General features: G+C 43.6%; 2 protein-coding genes across 3 annotated transcripts in view; one reads left to right on the top strand and one right to left on the bottom strand.

Annotated features, from left to right (window-relative positions):
• LOC115194031 (anthrax toxin receptor 1) overlaps positions 1 to 17,681 on the bottom strand; it is a 68,878-nt gene extending 51,197 nt beyond the window's left edge. The window contains exons 1-9 of one of the 2 annotated variants that reach the window (XM_029753296.1): positions 16,982 to 17,681; positions 13,563 to 13,634; positions 13,332 to 13,403; positions 13,072 to 13,153; positions 12,940 to 12,970; positions 12,725 to 12,798; positions 11,646 to 11,714; positions 11,425 to 11,505; positions 11,136 to 11,196 (exon numbers count right to left, since the gene is read on the bottom strand). In XM_029753296.1, the coding sequence (XP_029609156.1) occupies positions 11,136 to 11,196; positions 11,425 to 11,505; positions 11,646 to 11,714; positions 12,725 to 12,798; positions 12,940 to 12,970; positions 13,072 to 13,153; positions 13,332 to 13,403; positions 13,563 to 13,634; positions 16,982 to 17,178 (739 nt within the window). In that variant the 5' untranslated portion in view covers positions 17,179 to 17,681. The remainder of the gene's footprint in view (positions 1 to 11,135; positions 11,197 to 11,424; positions 11,506 to 11,645; positions 11,715 to 12,724; positions 12,799 to 12,939; positions 12,971 to 13,071; positions 13,154 to 13,331; positions 13,404 to 13,562; positions 13,635 to 16,981) is intronic. The other variant, XM_029753295.1, reaches the window with a different exon arrangement.
• A 1,680-nt stretch (positions 17,682 to 19,361) lies between these two features.
• Positions 19,362 to 23,993, top strand: znf488 (zinc finger protein 488). Its single transcript, XM_029753294.1, has 4 exons — positions 19,362 to 19,699; positions 20,861 to 21,083; positions 21,492 to 21,723; positions 22,054 to 23,993. Exons 2-4 carry the CDS (start codon positions 20,868 to 20,870, stop codon positions 23,169 to 23,171), a joined length of 1,566 nt encoding a protein of 521 aa, XP_029609154.1. The 5' UTR covers positions 19,362 to 19,699; positions 20,861 to 20,867; the 3' UTR covers positions 23,172 to 23,993.
• The last annotated feature ends 659 nt before the right edge of the window (positions 23,994 to 24,652 follow it).

Genomic DNA, 24,652 nt, shown 5'->3' with positions numbered 1-24,652 from the left:
GTGTGACTAAAATCGATAGCTCAATATATCCCCAAGCAAACGTGAGAGCGGTCAGCGAACCAATCTGTCGGTAAAGCGATGCTGCGACTCGAACCCACCAAGCCATAGCTTCCCTTAGAGGAAAAGACGAAGAACAACTTGGAGATACAAATTAGAGCAATGAACAGATAAAGTATATCCAGGAAATGTCAAGGCTCAGGAGAAGAACCAGATGCAGAAAGCTTCGAAGTAACAAAAGTTTATTACAAAAACAGGGGGGCAGGCAAAAGACAGGTCAAGGGCAGGCGGAGGTCAGTAGTCCAGAGCAGAGTCCGAAAGATACAGAACAGCAGGCAGGCTCAGGGTCAGGGCAGGCAGAGGTCAGTAATCCAGGGTGGTGTGACAAGGTACAGAATGACAGGCAGGCTCAGGGTCAGGGCAGGCAAAATGGTCAAAAACCGTGAAAGCTAGAAAACATGAACTAGAGAGCACGGGAAAAAACGCTGGTATGCTTGACAAAACAAAACAAACTGACAACAGACAAACAGAGAACACAGGTATGAATACACTGGGGATAATGAGGAAAATGGGCGACACCTGGAGGGTGGTGGATACAAGCGCAAAGACAGGTGAAACAGATAAGGGTGAGACAGGAAATAATTGCTAAAATGCTCATCAAAACAAATGAACTGTTACAATCTGTTGTTAAAAAAGTAGATTTGCTCAAAATGAAAGAAGAGTCTATCGTGTCAGATATGCAAATAAGGGGGAGGGGGGTGTGGATGAACAGGACCAAAAAATTGGCCTTCTGGAAGCAAATGTGCAAACTTTAGAAGATGAACTGCACCAGCAAGAAAACAGAATGAGTCCAAACAACATGAGAATATTGTCCCTACCGGAAGACAAGGAAAAAGGAGACCTTTCCAGCTACGTGATCAAGTTGATTTCAGAGGAGCTTGGCGTAGATGTATCACCAGAGGATCTGCAGCGATAAATACCCTTGCATGTCAATCTTTAAGCTGTGGAACTATTAGACCAAAGTCAACATTCTGAAGGCACAAGGGGAAAAAGAGCCCTGTCTGTTAAGCTGAGGAAAAAACACACGCAATTTATTCCGATCAGGCAGTCATTGGAGGAAAAAGGAACCAAGTCTCAACTCTGATTCCTGGCAGTGCAGTGGGTATGGAAGGCAACACAGAGGATGGAGTGCTGATGAATCCCTGAACAGGCTACAGGAAACCTTTCCAGGTGAAAGAGAGCCCAAAGCCCTAAAGAGAGGAAGAAGCGGAAAAAAGTGATAAGCACACTACGCTACATACAGTGATGCCCAAGACCAGCTTATCTTATGTTGAGACTATATTATTTCCCCCTCCCCCAACACAACCTTGAATCTATTGTTCCCAAGTACCTGTTCTTCTCTAGGAAGTAACAATAGAATTAGCCAATGGCAATAAGATACATAGACATATGAATATATATATGATGTATGTCAGAAAATGTCAATAACTGTTCTATGAATGTGTTTGTAATGTGTGGGCGAGAGGGTGTGAGTAGATGTGTGTATGAATCTGTGCTTATGAATGGTAGAGTGAAGGAGGGGGAATATGAACAAGTGTAGGGGGTTGGAGAGAATGGGTGTGAGGAAGCATAGGGTAAATGTTGTATGTGAATGAAGGAGAATGGATAAGTAAGTAGTTGTATGGAGGGGTATAATGGGTCTGAGAAGAAGGGAGGGGGAAAAGACGGGAGGTTGGGATAAACTTGGCCTGGATGGGTAAGGGTGGTAAAGAATGAGAGGGTGGGACAAGGTTGGCTTGGGTGGGCAAGGGTGAGTAAAGATTGGAGGTTGGGATAAGGTTGGCTTGGGTGGTGTAGAAGGGGGAGAACTGGGAGGGGTGGTGGAGAGGGATGGATTTGGTTTGGGAGAGAGAAAAGGAAGGACTTCATTATATTACAATGTCATTTTATAAAAAAAATTTATGACTTGCAAACCCGCTGTAAAATTACGTTTCTCCCATTCTTCTCTGCAGATCCTCTCAAGCTCTGGAAGGTTGGATGGGGAGCATCACTGCCTTCGCCCCAGTCTGACGTCCTGAGAGCTATGGAGCAGGTTTTCATCAAGGATCTCTCTGTACTTTTCTCTGTTCATCTTTCCCTCAATCCTGACTAGTCTCCCAGTCCCTGCCGCTGAAAAACATCCTCACAACATGATGCTGCCACCACCATGCTTCACCGTAGGGATGGTGCCAGGTTTCCTCCAGACATGACGCTTGGCATTCAGGGCAAAGAATTCAATCTTGGTTTCATCAGACCAGAGAATCTTGTTTCTCATGGTCTGAGAGTCTTTAGGTGCCTTTTGGCAAACTTTAAGCGGGCTGTCATGTGTCTTTTACTGAGGAGAGGCTTCCGTCTGGCCAATCTACCATAAAGGCATGATTGGTGGAGTGCTCCAGCGATGTTGATTGGTGGAGTGCTCCTTCTGTAAGGTTCTCCCATCTCCACAGAGGAACTCTGGAGCTCTGTCAGAGTGACCATCGGGTTCTTGGTCACCTCCCCCGATTGCTCAGTTTGGCCGGGCGGCCAGCTCTAGGAAGAGTCTTAGTGGTTCCAAACTTATTCCATTTATGAATGATGGAGGCCACTGTGTTCTTGGGGACCTTCAATGCTGCGGAAATGTTTTGGTACCCTTCCCCAGATCTGTGCCTCGACACAATCTTATCTCGGAGCTCTACGAACAATTCCTTCGACCTCATGGCTGGGTTTTTTCTCAGACATGCACTGTCAACTGTGTGACCTTACATTGACAGTTGTGTGCCTTTCCAAATCATGTTCAATCAATTGAATTTACCACAGGTGGACTCCAATCAAGTTGTAAGAACATCTCAAGGATGATCAATGGTAACAGGATGCACCTGAGCTTTATTTCGAGTCTCATAGCAAAGGATCTGAATACTTATGCAAATAAAGTAATTTTATATGTTATGTGAATACATTTGCAAAAAATTCTAAACATGTCACGTCCTGACCAGTAGAGGGTGTAGTTGGGTCAGGACGTGGCAGAAGAGTCTGTGTGTTTGTGTTGTTTCATTAATTTTGGCCGTGTGACTTCCAATCAGGCACAGCTGTAGAGGGTTGTGGCTGATTGGGAGTCACACATAAGTGGCCTACTTTGCCTTTTGGGGTTGTGGGGAATTGTTGTGTGCACTGCTGCGTTTTGTTTGAGCCTGCCACGCTGTTGCTATTGTTTGTTGTTTTGTTTGTTTCAAGTGGATGCTCTACTCCTTTTTTTTTAACATTAAAAAATATGAGTATCCATACTTCCGCTGCGCCTTGGTCCTATTTCACTGAAGACAGCTGTGACAGAATTTCCCACCAACACACGACCAAGCAGTGGAAGAAGGCTGGCGAGGTAAGGGAGACCGAGAGGCACCCCCAAGAATTTTTTTAGGGGGGGGCACAAGGGGTGTGTTGCGGGGCAAGAATGGAGCCCCAGGCCAGCTCCCCGCACGAGCATGGAGGTGCGTGGTCACAATTGGGTACGCCCAGTACCAGCACCACGCACCAGGCTTCAAGTGCGTGAACCCAGCCTCGCCAGTCAACAGTCGTCAGTGCGGCCCGCCAGTCAACAGTCGTCAGAGCTGCCCGCCAGTCAACCATCACCAGAGCTGCCCGCCAGTCAACAGTCGTCAGAGCTGCCCGCCAGTCAACAGTCGTCAGAGCTGCCCGCCAGTCAACAGTCGTCAGAGCTGCCCGCCAGTCAACAGTCGTCAGAGCTGCCCGCCAGTCAACAGTCGTCAGAGCTGCCCGCCAGTCAACCATTACCAGAGCTGCCCGCCAGTCAACTGTCGTCAGAGCTGCCCGCCAGTCAACAGTCGTCAGAGCTGCCCGCCAGTCAACAGTCGTCAGAGCTGCCCGCCAGTCAACAGTCGTCAGAGCTGCCCGCCAGTCAACAGTCGTCAGAGCTGCCCGCCAGTCAACAGTCGTCAGAGCTGCCAGTAAGTCAACAGTCGCCAGAGAGGTCAGACTGCGCTGAACTGCCGGAGTGGCCAGACTGCGCTGAACTGCCGGAGTGGCCAGACTGCCCCGAACTGCCGGAGTGGCCAGACTGCCCCGAACTGCCGGAGTGGCCAGACTGCCCCGAACTGCCGGAGTGGCCAGACTGCCCCGAACTGCCGGAGTGGCCAGACTGCCCCGAACTGCCGGAGTGGCCAGACTGCCCCGAACTGCCGGAGTGGCCAGACTGCCCCGAGCTGCCGGAGTGGCCAGACTGCCCCGAGCTGCCGGAGTGGCCAGACTGCCCCGAGCTGCCGGAGTGGCCAGACTGCCCCGAGCTGCCGGAGTGGCCAGACTGCCCCGAGCTGCCAGACTGCCCAGACTGCCCCGAGCTGCCAGACTGCCCAGACTGTCCCGAGCTGCCAGACTGCCCAGACTGCCCCGAGCTGCCAGACTGCCCAGACTGCCCCGAGTTGCCAGACTGCCCAGACTGCCCCGAGTTGCCAGACTGCCCCGAACTGCCAGAGTGGCCCGACTGCCGGGAAAGGCCAGAACCGGAGCCACCTCCTGATATAGGTGGGTTGGGGAGGGGGGGTGTAGCACAGTGCCGTCGTTGACGGCAGCCACCCTCCCTTCCCTCCCTTTAGTAGAGGGGAATTTTTGTTTTGTTGTTTGGGGTTGTTTTTCTTTTTGGGTTTTGTTTTAAAGGTGCTTCCGGGGTTAGCACCTTTAAGGGGGGGGGGGGGGGTACTGTCACGTCCTGACCAGTACAGGGTGTAGTTGGGTCAGGACGTGGCAGAAGAGTCTGTGTGTTTGTGTTTCATTAATTTTGACCGTGTGACTTCCAATCAGGCACTGCTGTAGAGGGTTGTGGCTGATTGGGAGTCACACATAAGTGGCCTACTTTGCCTTTTGGGGTTGTGGGGAATTGTTGTGTGCACTGCTGCGTTTTGTTTGAGCCTGCCACGCTGTTGCTATTGTGAGTATTGTTTGTTGTTTTGTTTGTTTCAAGTGGATGCTCTACTCCTTTTTTTTTAACATTAAAAAATATGAGTATCCATACTTCCGCTGTGCCTTGGTCCTATTTCACTGAAGACAGCTGTGACAAAACACCTGTTTTCACTTTGTCCTTATGGGGTTTTGGGTTTAGATTTATGAGGAAAAAAATTGATTTAATGAATTTTAGAATAAGGCTGGAATGTATCAAAATGTGAAAAAAGTCAAGGGGTCTGAATACTTTCCAAATGCCCTGTAAATGTCCTAAAGCAAAAAAATATATGCACAAATAATACATTATCGGATGAAATTTCTTTAGAAAAGGGCACAAGAGAGCAATGTTTTCTCTCCCCCTTCTGTCTACACTAGCAATTGAACTGCTTGCAGAAATAATTAGACATGACCCAAACGTAACAGGTATCAGGATTAATAAACATTAATATAAAATAAACTTATTTGGAGATGATCTCCTGATATACCTGACCAATATTGAAAACGCAATGCCCTCCTTGCTAAAAATATTTTCAGAATACTTAAAGATTTCAGGATATAAAACGTATGCGGAAAAGAAACAAAATAATGGCAATAGGAAAAAGATGATTTACAGCAATCCTTTAAATGGACCAGAAAAGAGATTTAGGATGCTTAATAAGTGACAACAAACAACACATATGTAAAGATAACTTTATCCCATTATTCAATCATATGAAAGCAGATCTAGCCCTGTGTGCGGTAGCCCTGTCCTTTGGTTTAGCGCCAACCTTGGTGTTAATCCAGGGCTTTTGATTGGGGAAACAGCAAACTTTCACTGTGGGGACAACGTCTCCGATTCATTTCTAATGAAGCCGGTGGCGCAGGTGGCTCGCTCGTCGATGCTATCGGTGGAGTCTCTGAACTTATTCCGATCAGCGCTAGCAAAGCAGTTCTGCAGCATAATCTCTGGTTCTGATTGCCATTTCTCAACGGAGCGAGTCACAGGTTCCCGTTTGATGTTCTGCTAGTAAACAGGAAGCAGGAGTACGGAGTCATGATCTGATTTGCTGACTGGGGTGACGAGGGAGAGCCTTGTATTCTTGCTTGTTGGTAGAGTTATAGAGGTCTAGGAATTTTCTGGCCCTAGTGGCAAAGGAGACATGTTGATGGAAGTTGGGGATCACGTGACTTAATGATGCGGAATTAAAATAGCCGGCAACAAGGAAAGCAGCCTCCGGGTGCAAGTTTTCCTGATTGTTTATAGCCTCATACAGTTTGTTAAGTGCTATCTTGTTATTTTTCTTTTCCTGAGGTGGAATGTCACAGTAACAGCTGAAAAGGCATTTGACAATCAGGTATCTTGTCCGAAAGCCATGTTTCAGAAAAGCAGAGAATATTGCAGTTACGAGAGTCCCGTTGGTAGCAAATCCGCGATCGGAGGTCATCCATCTTATTATCAGGTGACTGTACATTGGCCAATAGAATGGAGGGAAGCGGTGGCTAGTTTTCCCTTCGTCTTAATCTAGCAAGTACTCCCCATCTCTTGCCTCTATAACGCCGGCGTTTCCTTTTGGATAACCCAAAAATTGGGTCGGAATTACAGAAAGAGCCCAGAGCAGATGAGTCGAAGCCGGAATTTAGGTAAATAACTGCCGATCTGATGTTCAAAAGTTCTTGTCAGTTATAAGAAACGATAGCGGATACATTTCGTGAAAATAAAGTAAAACTAAACGCCAAAAGACTCACAAAATAGCAAAGTTGGGTTCAGAGCTCGCAAAGCGGTGGCCATTCAGTATGACGCCATCTTACAAGAGCGTCAGGGGCTTGCGACTTGTCACTAGTGCTCTTGTCGCCTTGCGTGGCCAAAACTGTGTGTGTTGATAGGCCAGGGCTGTGTGTGTGTGTATGCATGTGCGTGTCTGTGTTTGTAGGGGGATTTGGCATGTCCGATTGTGGCCACTTCAATCACGTTAGTGCGACGGGACAGTAATGGGGACGAGGGGTTGGGGGTACAGGGAAATTCGGAGAGAAGGGGGAGGGAAGGGGGGAGGCGGGGTGAGAGGTCAGATGTTAATGAAAGCAGCAATCTCTGCTGTCAGGTTAGATAGCAGGACCACCTCTCACTGGCCTGTGTGTGTGTGTGTGTGTGTGTGTGTGTGTGTGTGTGTGTGTGTGTGTGTGTGTGTGATCAGTGCTGTCAGGTTAGATAGCAGGACCACCTCTCACTGGCCTGTGTGTGTGTGTGTGTGTGTGTGTGTGTGTGTGTGTGTGTGTGTGTGTGTGTGTGTGTGTGTGTGTGTGTGTGTGTGTGTGTGTGTGTGTGTGATCAGTGCTGTCAGGTTAGATAGCGTGGCTGGCGTTCACTGTCCAATCTGATGGCCTGTTTGCAGGCAGTGCGGCCTGGTCACTTTATATCAGTGTGAGGGACGTGTGTGTGTATGCTGGTTAAAAGAGCGTCTGGTTGTGCTTGTGTGTGGACTGGAAGAACGTCTATGTGTGTTTGTGTGTTAGTATGTATGTGTGTTTGTTGCCATCATTGTGCGATGGGCTCATGGCAGGAGGAGAGATCCATATGGACAGTAAAACCTTATCTAAATGCTGAAGCGACTGTAGCACTAACTCACATTTCCTGTGCAATTTTGTTATCTCATCTCATAACCTTTTTTGGTTAGGCTTCATGGTGAAAAACAGCCCCAGTCCTTCTCTACCCTCATCTTATCATTCATAACAGCATCCGGACTAGAGCATTTTCTGTCCTGGAAAAATACTTTCATATTGCCTCAGTATGTTCCCACGTTTATCACCACCTTCGTTAAGAATGACTCTGTCACACCGTAATATGAAAACGTATTTTCAGAATATATCTTCATTGAAAATGCATTAAAACAGTTACACTTTTATATTGTATTTTTTTTATAAATGTTTTATTTATTTAACCTTTATTTAACTAGGCAAGTCAGTTAAGAACAAATTCTTATTTACAATGACGGCTTACCCTGGCCAAACCCTAACCTGGACGACGCTGGGCCAATTGTGCGCCGCCCTATGGGACTCCCAATCACAGCCGGTTGTGATACAGCCTGGAATCGAACCAGGGTCTGTAGTGACGCCTCTATCATTGAGATGCAGTGCCTTGGATAGCTGTGTCATCTCAGATTAATGGACAGTGCTTGAAACAGTCCTGGATTATTGCAAAGTGTAAAAAGATTTAGTCCAGAGTTTCATCTAACGTAATCTATGTATTAAAGACATCACATTTACATTTGCTGCTCTTGATTGACAACTTAACCTCTAAATCGACTTATACTGTCTCTTAGTTCACTGACCATTACTGTTCTCATTATTAAAATAGTAAATTAGGCTGTTTGGGACATTTGGGGACATGTCTAGTGACAGGCTGACCAGGCAAGGACGTGCCGTTCCTGATCCTGATTAGCATATTATTATACAGACCAGTCTTTATGAAGAGTCTCTCTCGCTTTCTCTCTTTCTCTCACTCTCTCCCACTCCCAGTCTCTGTATCTTCCATCTCTCTCTTCCTCTCACACTCCCTCTCTCTCTCTCTCTCCCTCCCTGCCTCGCTCTTTCCCTGTTTTCCTCTTGCACTTGGCCATCTCTCTCTTCTCTTTTTGTATCTGTACTTTTCTCTCTCCCCCCTGCCCCCATTCTCTCATATTCCATAATGAACATTGATCATGTCTGGTGAACACTAATCCCTTCCGCTGGTTGCTGTAGAGACAGAACAGTAGAAGCACTCTGGTAAGTGAGTCCTAATAAGGTCATGTCAGCCCTCATCCATCCTGCTGTCTACACACACCAGACCACTCACTCACTCACTCACTCACTCACTCACTCACTCACTCACTCACTCACTCACTCACTCACTCACTCACTCACTCACTCACTCACTCACTCACTCACTCACACACTCACACACTCACTCACTCACTCACTCACACACACACACACACACACACACACACACACACACACACACACACACACACACACACACACACACACACACACACACACACACATACATTTTCTTTCAGAGTGGCTACTTAAGGTATCAGACGTGGCAAACTAGGCCAGAGAGGCAGCCAGGCTTAATGAAGCACAGCTAATTTCCTCACGCGCACACAGATACACTTATTTCCTCTGACTGTCCTAGACACACACACACTAATTTCCCAGGACAATACGCTCTCTGTCACTTCCTTGGTCATCATGGTTGGTCGGCCATGCGCTCACTAGCGGTTCTGGGGGGGGGGGGCAGGGGGGCCAGTGCCCCTGTGACAACAATTTTGGACCCCCTTGTGGCCCCCCTAAATGTGGAGTATGAAATAATTTTTACATAACACATTTTTGCTATCGTTCATTTTTTACATCCGTTATTAGACAGTGGCAATGCGGAAAATGGTCTTTTGCCTGCTAATGCCTGCAATGCAGTGAAGAAAACGATATGACAACAATAACGTCTAATGTAACTGGCCCCTCTAACAGTACAACTGGCCCCAGCTTGGCCCCCCCAGTTGAAATGGTCTAGAACCGCCACTGCATGCGCTCACCTCACACACCGCATTATGATAATGTACTCTGATGACCACTCAGCTGGACCAGAACACATTCACTGTCAGGTGTCTGTCTTTGACAAATACTATAATCGGAAATGGAGGATTACATATGTTTGATCAAAATAACTACAGTTCCATCAGAAAGTATTCCCACCCCTTGACTTTTTCCACATGTTGTTGTGTTACAGCTTGAATTTAAAATTGATTAGATTGAGATTTTGTGTCACAATACCCCATACAGTCAGGGTGGAATAATGATTTTAGAACTTTGTACAAATGAATAAAAAATGAAAAGCTGAAATGTCTTGTGTCAAAAAGTATTCAACCCCTTTTTAATGGTACGACTAAAAATGTGCTTATAAAGTCACATAATAAGTTGCATGGACTCACTCTGTGTGCAATAATAGTGCTTAACATGATTTTTGAATGACTACCACATCTCTGTACCCCACACATACAATTATCTGCAAGGTCCCTCAGTTGAGCAGTGAATTTCAAACATAGATTCAACCACAAAGGGAGGTTTTCCAATGCCTTGCAAATAAGGGCACCTATTGGTAGATGGGTTAAAAAAAAGCAGACAATGAATATCCCTTTGAGCATGGTGAAGTTATTCATTACACTTTGGGTGGTGTATCACCCGGTCACAACAAAGATACAGGCGTCCTTCCTAACTCAGTTCCCGGAGAGGAAGTTAACCGCTCAGGGATTTCCCCATGAGGCCAATGGTGACTTTAAAACAGTTACAGAGTTTAATGGCTGTTATAGGAGAAAACTGAGGATGGATCAACAACATTGTAGTTACTCCACCATACTAACCTAAATGACAGAGTGAAATGAAGGTAGCCTGTACAGAATCCTATTTGCAATAAGGCACTCAATTAAAACTGCATAAAATGTGCCAAAGAAATTAACTTTATGTCCTGAATACAAAGCGTTATGTTTGGGGAAAATCCAACACAACACATCACTGAGTACCACTCTTCATATTTTCAAGCATGGTGGTGGCTGCATCATGTTATGGGTATTCTTGTCATCGGCAAGGACTGGGAGGTTTTTTTTGGATAAAAAGAAACGTAATAGAGCTCAGCACAGGCAAAATCCTAGAGGAAAACCTGGTTTAGTCTGCTTTACAACAAACATTGGGAGACAAATTCACCTTTCTGCAGGACAATAACTTAAAACACAAAGCCAAATATATCCGGGAGTTCCTTACCAAGCTGACAGTGATTATTCCTTAGTGGCCTAGTCACAGGTGTGAAATCTAACTAACATATTTCTGAATTCAATTTTTAATAAATGTGTTATCAAAAAAATTATCAATTGAATAAATTCTGAATTAAGGCTGCAACACAACAAAACGTGGAATAAGTCAAGGGGTATGAATACTTTCTGAGGTCACTGTATTTATTTGAATCCACGAGTTGGCTTAATCTGGTTCTTTACAGTTTTTCCTAAGAGACTCAGAGTGGTAGCAGAACTAATATTTTCAGCCCAGTTTGACAGTAAAAGATCCATTGTGCATAGCTCATGAGGCATTTTAAATGCATCTACAATGCATTATGAAGAGGGTATTCATAAGAAGTGTAACCCAACTTTGGTACTACCAGCTCCTACCTCCTGCACACACACTGGACGGTTCAGCAGCTAGAATCTCAATGCAGGACTTCTTAATGATCTGAGAGATGAAAACACAGAAGACAGTGGGCCGTTATGGGCTAGACGTACTGTATATGTAGGACTCTATCTACGGAGAAAATACATGGTAAAATGGTTCTTAGATAACTATAGCCTGATAGATACACTTTTTTCCTATGGACCACTGAACCATTAATGTCAGTATGGTGTTGAATTCCTTGAAGTACCAAAAACTATCCTTTGATTCTGGCATAAACACTATACGTACCGAGTTGATGATCCCCCTGAGGGCTTGGAAACCCCCCCAGACAGGGAATACATGCTCCAGGGTGTCTGCTATGGTAGCCAGCTACAGGACACGCACGCACGCACGCACGCACACACACACACACATCCACACACATACAACCACACAGAGGAGATAAACTTGTTGCATTGCAGATAATCACAGAATGGACTATTGAGTGTGTATTTATGTGTGTCAGTTACCTGCGTCTCATTAAACTCTTTGACTCCCACACAGTAAACTATGGCTCCAAGCGACCGTGCTCTCTGCGCCTGCATGGAGAAAACACACACAGTTTTGACAATCTGTTAACGCCAACTTCGATTTTATAGTAGGACGCTACTGGCCTGTCTACTCCCCTCTCGCTACTAAGTGTCAAACTGTGTGTGTATGTTGCTCCAAACGTCATATTTCGACGTGTTTGGGATGAAATATCACATTTTTAAGTTAAAAAAAGAAACGCAACCCTCAGAGCTGGAGCTCATGGATTATGCACAGCCAGCCACACCCGTCCACAACGCCTTAGCAAAACCCAAGCCTATTTGACGGTAATTGTTCTTACCGTTATATTTATGTATATTTTAATGATTTAGCAGACGCTCTTATCCAGATCGACTTACAGTAGTGAATACATACATTTCTTTTTATTCCGTGGGAATCAAACCCACAACCCTAGCATTGCAAACACCATGCTCTACCAACTGAGCCACACGGGACCACTGTATTTAATGGATATAGCTCCTGCATGAGCTCCAGGGGTTTTAGGCATATTAGGCACAAAGAAACAAGTTAAGGCATTAATTCTGACTAGGTTAAGTTAAGGGTTACGGTTTGGGATACAGAAATAACTCAAGGGTTAACCTCAGGCATTCATTTCGATTGGTTAGCAATTCAGGCATTCATTCGGATTAATTAAGTTAAGGATTAAGGTTTGGGATAGGGTTAATTAACTTCAGGCATTAATTCAAATTGGTTAAGGTTAAGGATTAAGGTTTGAGATAAGGTTAAAACAGAAAAACAACTATACGGTTAATTTTAGCTATTAACTAAGACTCGCCTTGCTAACTCATTGTGGACGGATGGTGCAGTGGTCTAAGCAGTTGGCTCCCACTCCATATACTGTGTGTTCAAACCCAGTTATGGGTATTTATTTAGATTTTTTTTTTTATTTGCCCCTAGTGGACGATTTTTAAGATGTCTCCCGACATCCTGGGGACCTGCAAAAAAAACCCATCAAATTTCAACTTGAATTGCGAGTGCTATCTCTGGTGTGTGTACTCACCTCTCGTTGTGCAGTAGCAAACTGCCACTCGTTCAGTTCTCCATCAGTCAGTGCAATGATCACACTGGCTGTCCCTTTAAAAGCAAACAACATCATATTTCCTCAATACCAGCCTGTGCATACAAATACATACTAACAGACCCATGTATAGCGATATCTGTATAATGCATACCCATACAAAACACATGTACTCAGCACAGCACACAGACACTTACCATGGTTCTCATAGTATATCTGTTCATTTGCCTACAAACGGAAAGACAGAGTGTCGATGTCAAGCATTAAAACAGTATGGATACTATGAGTTAGTTAGTGAGAGGTGATATATCGGAGAGCGATAGTATTACCTTCTCCAGGCCAAGGTTCATGAAGGTGTCTCCTCCTGGTGCCTCCCTCCTCAGAGCTGTTAGACCTCTGTTAATGGACTCCCTGTGAAGGGGAGGAGAGGAGAGGAATGACAGCTGATCAAATACAGTGGGGGAAGACTAAGAATACTAAGGGACACACAGCGGTAAGATACAGTGAGAGAGAGATCCCCGGAAGGGATTTGAAAGGTAAAATATTGACAGATGAAACTGTGAAGATACGACAGTGTGTAACTCAGTACCTGTTCTCTGTCAGTTTCATGATGGTGGTTCCTCGAGTGGAGAAGACGATGAAGGACATCCGTAACATGGGGCTGTAGAAAGACGGGATCAAACAGTACTGTCAGAGGCTTCTTTACGTCAGTGCAAAAGAGGACACAAGGAAAGGGAGCCATTGGAGACTACAGAGATGCAGCTAAATAGGCTAGATGAAACTAAAGAGGCAAGCTATACCACAGCATGAAAGATCTTACCTGATGAACTTCTCAGCCAGCTGCTCAACGAAGGAGTAGATCTCTATCCAGTGGTGTTTCACACTGCCAGATCTGAAGGAACAAAACAAAACTAACACTATAACAATGTCCATTTGCCACATTTCTGTGCGCAACGTTTAAACCACTGCACCTCCATGTACGGGTGTAAAGCATATGGTATAATTGAAACAAAAGTTAGCTTGTAAGTGTAGCGTATGTAAGCTACACAACTTTGGAATGCAGAGCGCTAACAAACAGGATTCAACAGCAGCCAGTCGGATGAGCTCATTTCCCAGGGGGCTAACGCTAATAATGCTAATGAGGGCTAATTGCTGGTAATAATGCTGATGCTAAATGCTAATAATGCCAGGAGGCTGGGGGCTAGATGTTCCAGCAGGGAAAGTGGGGTGTCCTCCCTCTCTCCTCCCCCTGTCTCCCCGTCTCCTCCCCCACAATGGCTGTCTGTGTGAGGGGGAACAGATGGTCCTAGTGAGCAGGGCAAACCTAATAACAGGTTGTGGGTCCGGGGAGTGAAAAGGCTGCTGTACGAACAATGGAGGGACACTGGGCTCACCTCTGCAGAGGGAAGGGGTATGTGTGTGGGGGGAAAGGATAAATGGGGGAAAAGGTTATAAATAGAGAGACTTTGAGTGTGTGTGTGTGTGTGTGTGTGTGTGTGTGTGTGTGTGTGTGTGTGTGTGTGTGCGTTAACACACATTGCTGCCTCTTGGCATATTGGTATAAACTTCATGTTGAAACTCCATCTCGTTATGTCTCTAGCTGTGTTCAGTGTGTCTGTATGTATTTAACCAACCACACTAATCATAACCTCTAAGAGCAGTACTAGCGTTTTCATAAGTATGTCTACATCAGACATTACATAAAGATATACAGTCTCAGTCAATGATGGGAGTCATTTCATGTAAATTATTTGTGTGTGAGTCTCCTTTATGGGTTCTGTGTGTGTGTGTGTGTGTGTGTGTGTGTGTGTGTGTGTGTGTGTGTGTGTGTGTGTGTGTCAAATATGTCAAATATGCCAACTGTCTGGGACTCCTTTTAAGTCTGTTCCTCTGCTATGCTGTGTATATAACTGGAAAGTGACATTGTAACACACACATCACAGTATATTTAGGCGCTGGGCCAGAAACATAAAGGATCCTAAACAGGACCAAATCAAGGCCTTTCTACACATCACAGACAGTTAAAACACTTTAATACTTGAGGATTATTCTGAGGTCACTGCTTGGCATTTAAAAACCCCAGACAGCCAAACAGACAGACAACAATGTGGAGACACTGTACCAGAGGCTTGGTGGTGTGTGTGTGTGTGTGTGTGTGTGTGTGTGTGTGTGTGTGTGTGTGTGTGTGTGTGTGTGTGTGTGTGTGTGTGTGTGCATGCTTGCGTGTGTGCATGAGTTCGTGCTGGCAGACGTGCATGTGTGTGAGTGAGGCATGGCCATGCGTGGCAGCCCAGCCACCTCAGGCGGGTTTTAAACTTTCAGGATTAAAGGGTAACGTGTGAAGGCTGGCTAACAGATGTTCACAGTGGCACAACAATAGAAAAGGTAAAAAGGCACAACAAGGGAAAGATATAAAAATGTTGATCAAACACTGAAACCAGTGTGAGGAACTGCAGCTAGCCTGATGTGATGCTGAGGACGTGACTTACTGGGGTTTGAACTTGGGTCAATTGCATGTCACAAGACTGTCGGGGAGCTAACACAAGTCTTACACAAACAACTGTCTGTTTTCACACGTATTCTTTGTGATGAATACCAGTGTTGTACACCCTGGGGTAGCAGGTAACCTAGCAGTTAAGAGCGTTGGGCCAGTAAACGAAAGGTCACTGGTTTGAATCCCCGAGCAGACTAGGTGAAAAATCAGTCGATTTGCTATTGAGCAAGGTACATAACCTTAATTGATCATGTAAGTCTGACGTAAATGTAAAATGTACACCTGTTAAATGTTCCGGATGTCTATACACTACCGATAACAAGACTTCTCTCTGTTTCAGTCAGAGGAAATTGCTAATGTACAACACATTGCCAGTTTAGCCTAGCGCCTTATGGTGACTGCTGTTTTCAGAGTTCTCAGCATGTTTAGACACGCCTGTCTATTCTGCGTCCTCCTCTATAACCTCTCCTCACCTCTCTGATCTGTATCAGATGTACCAGAAATGTTATGATGTTAGACGGCCCGAGCCTCTGCTCTGGGACTGGAGCGATCACACAGACAGAGTAGCCTACTGTTGTTATGATGACTATCGTCCATGGCATTCCAGTAGCGGGGATTGGCCTACTCTGAAAGAGTAGCGGCCTTTGTAGATAGGGCCAGGCAGTTTCTCCAGAAAATGACCTGACCAGGAGAAACTCTGGGCCCTATAGTCACAGGACATAACGTTAGTCTGTAACACTTCGTAATCATTTTCATTTATAAGCCATTAGTAGATCATTTATAAACGCATGTCTTATTGATATGCTGGCACATTTGTAAACCATTATTAATGCTTTATTAGACATCAGTAAGCTATGTAAAACACCACCTAATTCTACCTTGTTACAGCAGTGTTTGCGTCCAAAAGCCCAACAGCAGCCAATAAACAATAGCAGGATGAGAGACAGGATACTGTACTGAAGACTTTTAACATAGCCTCTAACAGTAGGTCTTTGTGCAGTCGGAATACAGCTGCTGTACACCTCAAGGGGTGATATATTCTTTAAAAATACCATAACTCTTCAAGGTTTTCACTGTCTGTCTGTCAGTTAATCATTCACTCTGCTGTTCTGTGCCTATGAGAAGGTTCTACCCGCCCCAATCCTATCCTTAACCATTGGGGGGAAAAAACACCACACTGACCTCAGATCAGTGTCTAGGGGGATAGCTTCCTATGGTCTGCCTGGCAGCTGCAGCAGTGTCTACTGGCGTCATCAGTCTGTAACTCAATCCCATCATCCTGCCTGCCCTGCCTATCCCCTGGGGGAGAATAACTGTTTGCCCCACAAGCTTTCAGTGGGCTGGAGGGGAGGACTATGCATTTATCATAATGAACGAGGTGTTTACATCAAAATAGGCTACACAAACGAATGACCACATTAAGTTAATGACAGACACTCCTACGCAATAAATTGAATCTGAAACAATACAAAAGTAAAGACATAAAATACAGCATACACTACTGTTTTCTGTTTATTGTTGAGGAAATATTTTCCATAAAAATAATTTGAATAAAATTATAATGACAGAAAAGTTACTGGTGGCATAGCTTGCTTGTCAGGGCGGTTTTGAAGATATGAGAGAAAGAATTGGGAGACCGGCGCGCTGCTTCTCGCAGCAGTCAGCTTGACAAATAACTGGGCGGGTTCCATCTCGATGTGCAGTGAGGAGAAAGTAACAAGTCATAAATAAAAACGGACACTTACTTGTCGAGGACAAAGTATAGATCGAAGGCACCTTGACAGGACCTCTCCTCCTGCTGTTCTTCTTCCATCTCTCCTTTTACTGAGGGAAGTTTGACAGTAAAAATCGCTAATCCCAAAAACACCACGGCTATAGAAACGCTAATGGCAGCTCTCGCCATCTTTCCCGGACAGTTGTGTAGACTAACACCCCAAAACATCACCGAGTCCGAAATGTCTCTCACATTATAGTCTTGATGATAATGATTCACTCCAGGCCAATGTAACAGTACGCAAGTATCGATATGGTGGTCATAGATCGGTTGTCCACGGTGATGCGATAAACAGCAGTCAGTCCAAGTCCCTCTTCACTCCGGCTTTCTCGCCTCAAGCAGCTCCTGGTGGTGTTGTGGAGGACAGGACTCAGCCCAAGATTTCTTAGACAGGCACCGATCAGCCAGAATACTTCCCCTTTCCGGAATAAAAAATCATCATAATGAATATCCCGATAGCCCTATAACAGGTTAGGAAGTTAAATAGGCAACAAAGATATATGAAACTATTCACATTTCACTATGCACAAGAAAGTGCCTCTTTCTCACAACCCTACAAAAACAAGACGGATGATGAGACATGTGGACTTGAACATAAATTGCCGTGCATAAAAAGTTCAACTTGAGATCCAGACGTTTTAGTTGCTGTATAGGCTGTGCTTTGAGATCATGGCGCCTCGGTAATGGATGGCGAAAAAAATGTTTAAGATTGAAACAGCAAAATATGTATTGTTATGCTTGTTAAAAGTTGCAATTACATAAAAGTTATTTAAAAATTCAATTACATGTAAAAAAATTAATTTAAAAAAAACACACAAAAAAAAATGTTTTGTAATTCTTACTCCACCCCACTTCTGGATTTCGAGTGCATCAGATGAGGGTTTACCAGTTAGCGGCGGTGGCGAGGCACACACCCCCGGGCACAGATTTAATTTATGCCAACTACCAATTAGTGTAAGGGTGAATCGAGTATCGGAGGAGAGGTGTCCTGACATCTTATTGTTTAGTTAGAGAGAACATCTTTCCAGTGAAACGCTGTTCTTCACAAGTCTACTCAATACGATTCAGCCAAAATGTCTGATTAAACAATGATGCTGAATTGACTGGATTATAGAGCTGTGGATGCAAAAAGTAAAGAAATACATATTTCAAACCCTTTATAAATGTCCCCACGCATCATATTTCAACGAATGTATGACATGAACTAAATAATGATTGGTAGTAAATGTATTTGAGTTTCAGGAAATGCATTAGCTCTGTTGAAGTTACAGTGCATAAGAGAGAATGACAAATTGGCCTCTCACTGAGGTGATAATAACGATAACGATGGTTCATTTTCAGGGGCTAAATGTAAAATTGAGCATTAGCTTACTAAATGCCATCTGATCCAGAGGGTCCGGCCTAGCCACTGGGCAAATGCATTATTCATCAAATTAAACTGGAAACGTTTTTTTTTTTTTATCTAATGAGAAGTTAGTGGATTATTCTGCATCAAGGGTTTATTTGGGGTAAATATATGAGTAATATATGAGTAATCTCTTCCAGGCTGAAAAATTTGTCAAATACAGTATAACTACCATGGGACTATTGGAAATGTTTCAGCTTCGGCTGGTGGCCTACTATTTATGGATAATGTCAACATGTATTTGATATTTGAAGATTTAAAATGAAATGCTTATACTTTTTCACTAAATGTCACTGACACATAGGAAATACTTCTGCATACAGCTAGGTGTAAAGGAATTTTAAATAGGACCACTTCGAAATATTGTGTCAGTGTTGTGTGGATTTGAAAAGCATTCTTATGCAATTGAACATACATTTCGACGTAGGCTTAATTTATGGTGAGTTAATATAGCTACATAGGATTAGGCCTTCTCATTTCCATGCTCCTAACCAAAAACATTAGATATGTATAGTAATCGTTTCAGTGAATTATAGCTTTTTCTTTTAGTTCCATGTTCGATTTGTCAACACAGGCATGACTTGTATGGGTTTCCCCAGAGAAGATGGATAACAAAACTTAATAACAATTCGTTTGGGTAAAAATGAAGCATAACGTTATCTCTTTGCAACTAACAATTCGACTCTACTAAACAATACTGACGATGAATTGTGCAACCTTGAGCAAAAATGGGTACCTCTCTCTCTCTCTCTCTCTCACACACACACACTCTTTACCAGTTCAGAGTTCCTCTGTTGCTAAATTATCCGGACTGTAAAACCAGAAAAGAACCAATCAGAGTTCCCCTGGAGGGACTGATGTAAGGCAGAGCTTGTGTGTGTGTGTGTGTGTGTGTGTGTGTGTGTATGTCAGCACGCCTCACTACTCCTGTCACTGATGGAGATAATGGTCTTGTTCCGACATTGCAGCCGACAGTGCAGGCGACTGCCGATCAACAAAGACCTTGCATCATAAATAACCACTCATTAATATTTGTAGATCAGTCAGTCAGTCACAATTTACCCATGATACATTACGGTTTTGATCCTCTCGAACACGGCCATTAAGTGTGTGTGTGAGCGGAGCAGAAAGGCAGTAACGAGGCAGACAGTGTCGTGATCACTCTCGTTCTCAGACGGTAACAGCAACCGAAGGAAGGAGAATCGTTATAGCGGCCAGTGTACCTGCTGATAACCAGCCTCCTCGCGGACATACCGAATCACACGCTACCTCCAAGACCAGCCGGTGAGTGGGCTATGCGCATGCAACAGACAGTTTTGGGTTCTCTTGGATTAGTTGTTTTTTTGGAAAAGGGAAAGTGGTATCTCTAGCAAAGCTTTACGCTACAACTGGTGTTTGTGAATGAAAACCTTCTCATCAGACATTGTTAGGCTATTACATTTATTGGAAATATACCTAAATCGTTATAAAAATGTTTTATTTAATATGCATTGTATTTGATCTATCCAGAGGAAATAGTCCTTATTAATCAAAAGCCTATAGCCTACACTAAAATAGACACAATGTCCAGCCCAAGTGAATAGACCAAAACCTTTGAATGGACATTGTTTACAACAAATCTCAGTGTGGCTATAATGAATATATTAATATGACCAAACTGACTCGAAGCAGAGACGCATGTAGACCAACGAGGCATTTGCAGCGCAGATGGGAAGACAATTGGACAAACCGGTTGAAAAACTGAGACAAAGGATGCTAGAAGACAAACCCATTACATGCCTGCTACACATTGTCGGAGGAAATTTAGCTGAATGATATAATAAATCAGAATTTGCCACTCAAAAATATGGTTGAAAAATATAAAATACAAAAAGTCAAATAATGTTGAAAAAACAACTTATAAATGACAGCAGTGCCATGGGGATAAGAACTCTTAAATCTGTGGTTTTAAACATTTAAAAGTATGTATATGTAATAAAATTGAACGTGATTCATATCGTGGCATAATAAAGATACTATATGATTAACCAAAACAAATTATTTTCCTATAGGTCTAATTGTGTCTGGAGTCGGCACTATTTGCTGTTAAAAAATGGATTTCTGATGGAAAACAACGAATTTTTCGATAAAATTAATAGGCCTATTTATTCAGAAATAGAAAAACGAATCAAAACCTCTATTCATAGATCTAGTCTACTATTTTCGAATCGCATAAATGATAGTTATATAGGGCTACTTATTTGGGATTGTGGATGTTTAAGCCAAATTGATCAGGCCCACGTTTTAATATAAGAATGCAATACATTTTCACAATTTTTCACAAAAGCATCATATTCAAACTCTCTATTCCTCACCTTTAAAATGTCCTACTTTGGATCAGACGGCAATAAAATAACATTCATTTTAACAATGCATTGTTATTAACGTATTTTGTCTTTCCTACAGGCTAACCATGGACCATAGTTTTTTATCTCGTTCCCTCTGGACCAGTGAGGGTAAATTCCTCCAGCACCACGCGACAGACCTCTATACCAGCGTGCACGTCACTCGCAACATCCCCGCTGGGGCACAGTTCGGCCCGTGCATCCTTCAGAATACTTTCTATGACACCATCGCCTTCATAGCGCTCAAATCCTGCGACAAGAGAAGCAAATCATACGTGTTCAGGGTAAGTTCATTTTTGAAATATTTAACAACCCAATTTAACTTGCAAGATAGGATACCACAGAGACAATGAACACAATAGACGTTGTTCTATATATAGAAGGGAGTGCATAAATTCATAAAAACATAGGCTAATTATAGGCTAAATCTAAATCTTATTAAAAAACATCAACAACAAATTGCCATGTTCTACAATGAAATATGTGTGTTGGTGTAGCCTAATACATTTTCATTACCATCCATATTAGGCTACCCGTGGGAAATGATTGACCATGCCATTTGGTCACATTTACACCTTTACAAATTCTAATCAATTCAGTGTTTTCACTATGACTGGGGAGAGATGAACCTCATTAGAATTTTGACAATGTTTTCTCTATGAATTAATATTAATAATGATTTCTCTCAACAGGTGGACCCCGAGGCTATGCGGAGCTCTGCTCTAGTGCTGTCTTGGCTGCGGCTGGTGCAGGCGGCGTGTGGCAGGGAGGAACAGAACACCGAAGCGTTCCTGAAGGGAGGCCAGCTGTATTTCCGGACCACCAGGGACATACGTCAGGAAGAGGAACTGTTGGTGTGGTATGACCAGGAATTGTCACATCTACTGGGCTTCACTGACATCTCAACCAGAGGACAAAATGAAGGTGAGAGAGAAATAGACACTTGGGAAAGCGCTATAGAAATACAGCTCTTCGTCACCATCCTAATCTTCATCATCCTCATTTCAACATATAGGCTTACTAATGTTACCGATGTTGTTTGGTTGTTTTAGCATTTAGCCCGGAGTTTTGTTGTAGCCTGCGTAAATGCGTAATGCATATTGGAAAAGACAGAAGGAAGAGGAAACGACTGAAACTTTTCAGAGAGAATATATGTGGACTATTGTTATTTGATTAGTTTATATCTGAGTAAATTTTCCCCCAATGTGTTTTGTAATGTACATATTAAGGAACAAATTGTATGTCTCTTCACAGAGCTTAAATGCGCAACATGTAACCAGGTCTTCAAGAATGAGCATCCTTATTTGGCCCACTGCCGCTTCCTGTGCGCGCAGGTGAAGTATGACGCGCTGAGCAGAGAGGCCTACGAACACAAACACATGGAGATAAAGCGGCAACGACGCGTCACAGACTTCCACAACATCGCCAGGGATCTGGAACATAAAAGATACGGCGCCAGTGAAGACGCTGAGATTTCCCCGCGGAAATGGAAACACGAGGAGACGGGTTATCCCCGATGGAGGAAACCTGTGCTACTTGAGAAAACCAACATATCGAACAACAACAACATCACACAGGTAACCAGAGACTACCACCTCACTGCGCCGGAGGCAACTGGCTCTGCCTTGAAACTGAAGGCGGAGAAGTACCAGCTCAAAAAGGACCACGTGGAATGTAAAAATAGTGCGTTTACAGAGGTTGGAGCAGCGAAAATGAGTTTGACGCACGAGAAAGAAAAGCCAATGGTGGCTGATTCTGAGACAGTGCGGGAGATGAGTGCTGATTTAAACGCAAACAGCAACAGCAGTGCCTTTTCATTCGTTCTGCGCAGTGGAGCGGAGGAGCAGAAAAGCGCTTTCTGTAAACCCTGTAAAAGGACTTCTAACGGCTCTACAGCGCACCCATCCAACACATTACCTGCTCCATTGAACCGCCAAGAGGAAGTGAGAGACGTTTTTACCTCAAAGACGGTTCTGGGATACAACAATCTATTGGCTACTAATATGTTGAATGGTGATTTACCTCGCGCACAGACCCTACCCACACCGGTTAATGGAAACGCTTTCCCGTACGCGCCAGAGCACTGGTCCAGGAGCATTGGAGACCAACTACAAACCACGTCGTCTTTAACAATTCTTCCACCAACGTTTACCTCCATTGGGGTGTCAGTGCAAAACTGGTGCGCCAAGTGTAACCTCTCCTTCCGCATGACGTCTGACCTAGTGTTACACATGCGCTCGCACCACAAGAAGGAGTTCGCGGCGGAGTCCCAGGTGAGGAGGAGGCGAGAGGAGAAACTCACCTGCCCTATCTGCCACGAGTTCTTCCGGGAACGGCACCACCTTTCACGTCACATGACATCGCACAATTAAAACCCATTGGCCATAAGAAAAGCCATTAGAAAACGTATATTTAAAGAAAACGACATCGGACATACTGTATGTAATTACAAGAGTAGAACAGAGTAATTTAGAGTAATTAAGCATTTAATGACAATTTGAAGTCACTAACATCTTAATGTAGGATCATCCGCTTGTGATTATCGATCATTACGCATTAGGGCGTATTCAGGATTACACACAGTGTCCACTAGATGTCCACAGAATACGAAATTGAATGCACAAGCTATTCATTTTTATTTTCTGCACAGTGGGTGATAGGAATATTGTGTGTAATTGGGACTACAAGGTTCTATCTGCATTTTTGTCCAAATTTAGTTATTGACATTCTTGTTCTACTCAGTGGTCTATATAGTACTCTAAATACCCCAATGAATGTTGTTAAGTTAAAAACAGTACACAATCAAAATTACTGACACCATTCAAACCAATGAGGGTTCAGAACTTTAAAGACAATTATCTCAAAATCATATTTTTGCAGATAGAACCTTAATACAGTTCCAAGCTCTCGGTATGTCTGATCCGTGCCTTATGAAACTCAGGGTGGGACTGAAGAGAGAGACTGAAGGTCGCTTGCAGCTCTTGCTATAGACCTCTGATTGTTATAAACATGTTTTCAATGTCTATTACTCATTGTTTGACTAGACATACAGTATTACCAGAGCTTGTACGGAGAGAGATGTGTAGATTCATTTAGCTGTTTTTGATGTAAAAAAAAAAATAATAACATCAAATCCAAATTCTACGTGACCTGTGTTCTCTTTAAACTTCCATAAAGACATTTTGTGTGAAAAACATGGACATTGTATTACTTCACCCACTATATTCCCTGGCTTCACCCATACGTGACACAAGACATACAACCTGAACTATTTGGTCCATTTAATTTTGGCCCATTTAATGTATTGCTGAATAAAACATATACAGATGAAAATGACTGCAAATAACACAGTGGATGATAATATGGAAACACATCATTTATCTGTTTGAAGAACCATTTTAGCAAGTTGTCTGTCATATGTTTGAGACGTCATTGCCGTAAATCGCTTCTATTCCAACGGGTGGCATTAGCCACCAATTTTCCCCCAAAGCAGCGGCCAGTGAGTCCAGTAGCCCCAATCTCATTGCAAGATACCTGCTGTTCCTTTTACCTTGTTTAAAGGTGGGTAACGAATCATCTATGAGGCCAGGTGGGGCTAGTACCCAAACCAACAATACTGGTCAAGGTGTTATTAGGCAATTCATTATAGTGCTGCAAAACATCAACTAATTGCGTTATAAAAAAAACAACTATTTTTTGTTAATCTCATTCACAATAGTCTGACTCATGTCTTCATGTATCAACCATCAAGCTAATGAGACATGATTTACAAGGTGACAGCGAGAACAGTTTTAATCCCTAAATCGCCCGATTTAATCAGATCCACTTTACCCGAAATCCGCATAGCTGATGT

This window comes from Salmo trutta, chromosome 5 (genome assembly GCF_901001165.1).
Source record: "Salmo trutta chromosome 5, fSalTru1.1, whole genome shotgun sequence".
In the NCBI taxonomy this organism is placed as follows: Eukaryota; Metazoa; Chordata; class Actinopteri; order Salmoniformes; family Salmonidae; genus Salmo; species Salmo trutta.
This window is presented reverse-complemented; position numbering and strand designations above follow the sequence as displayed.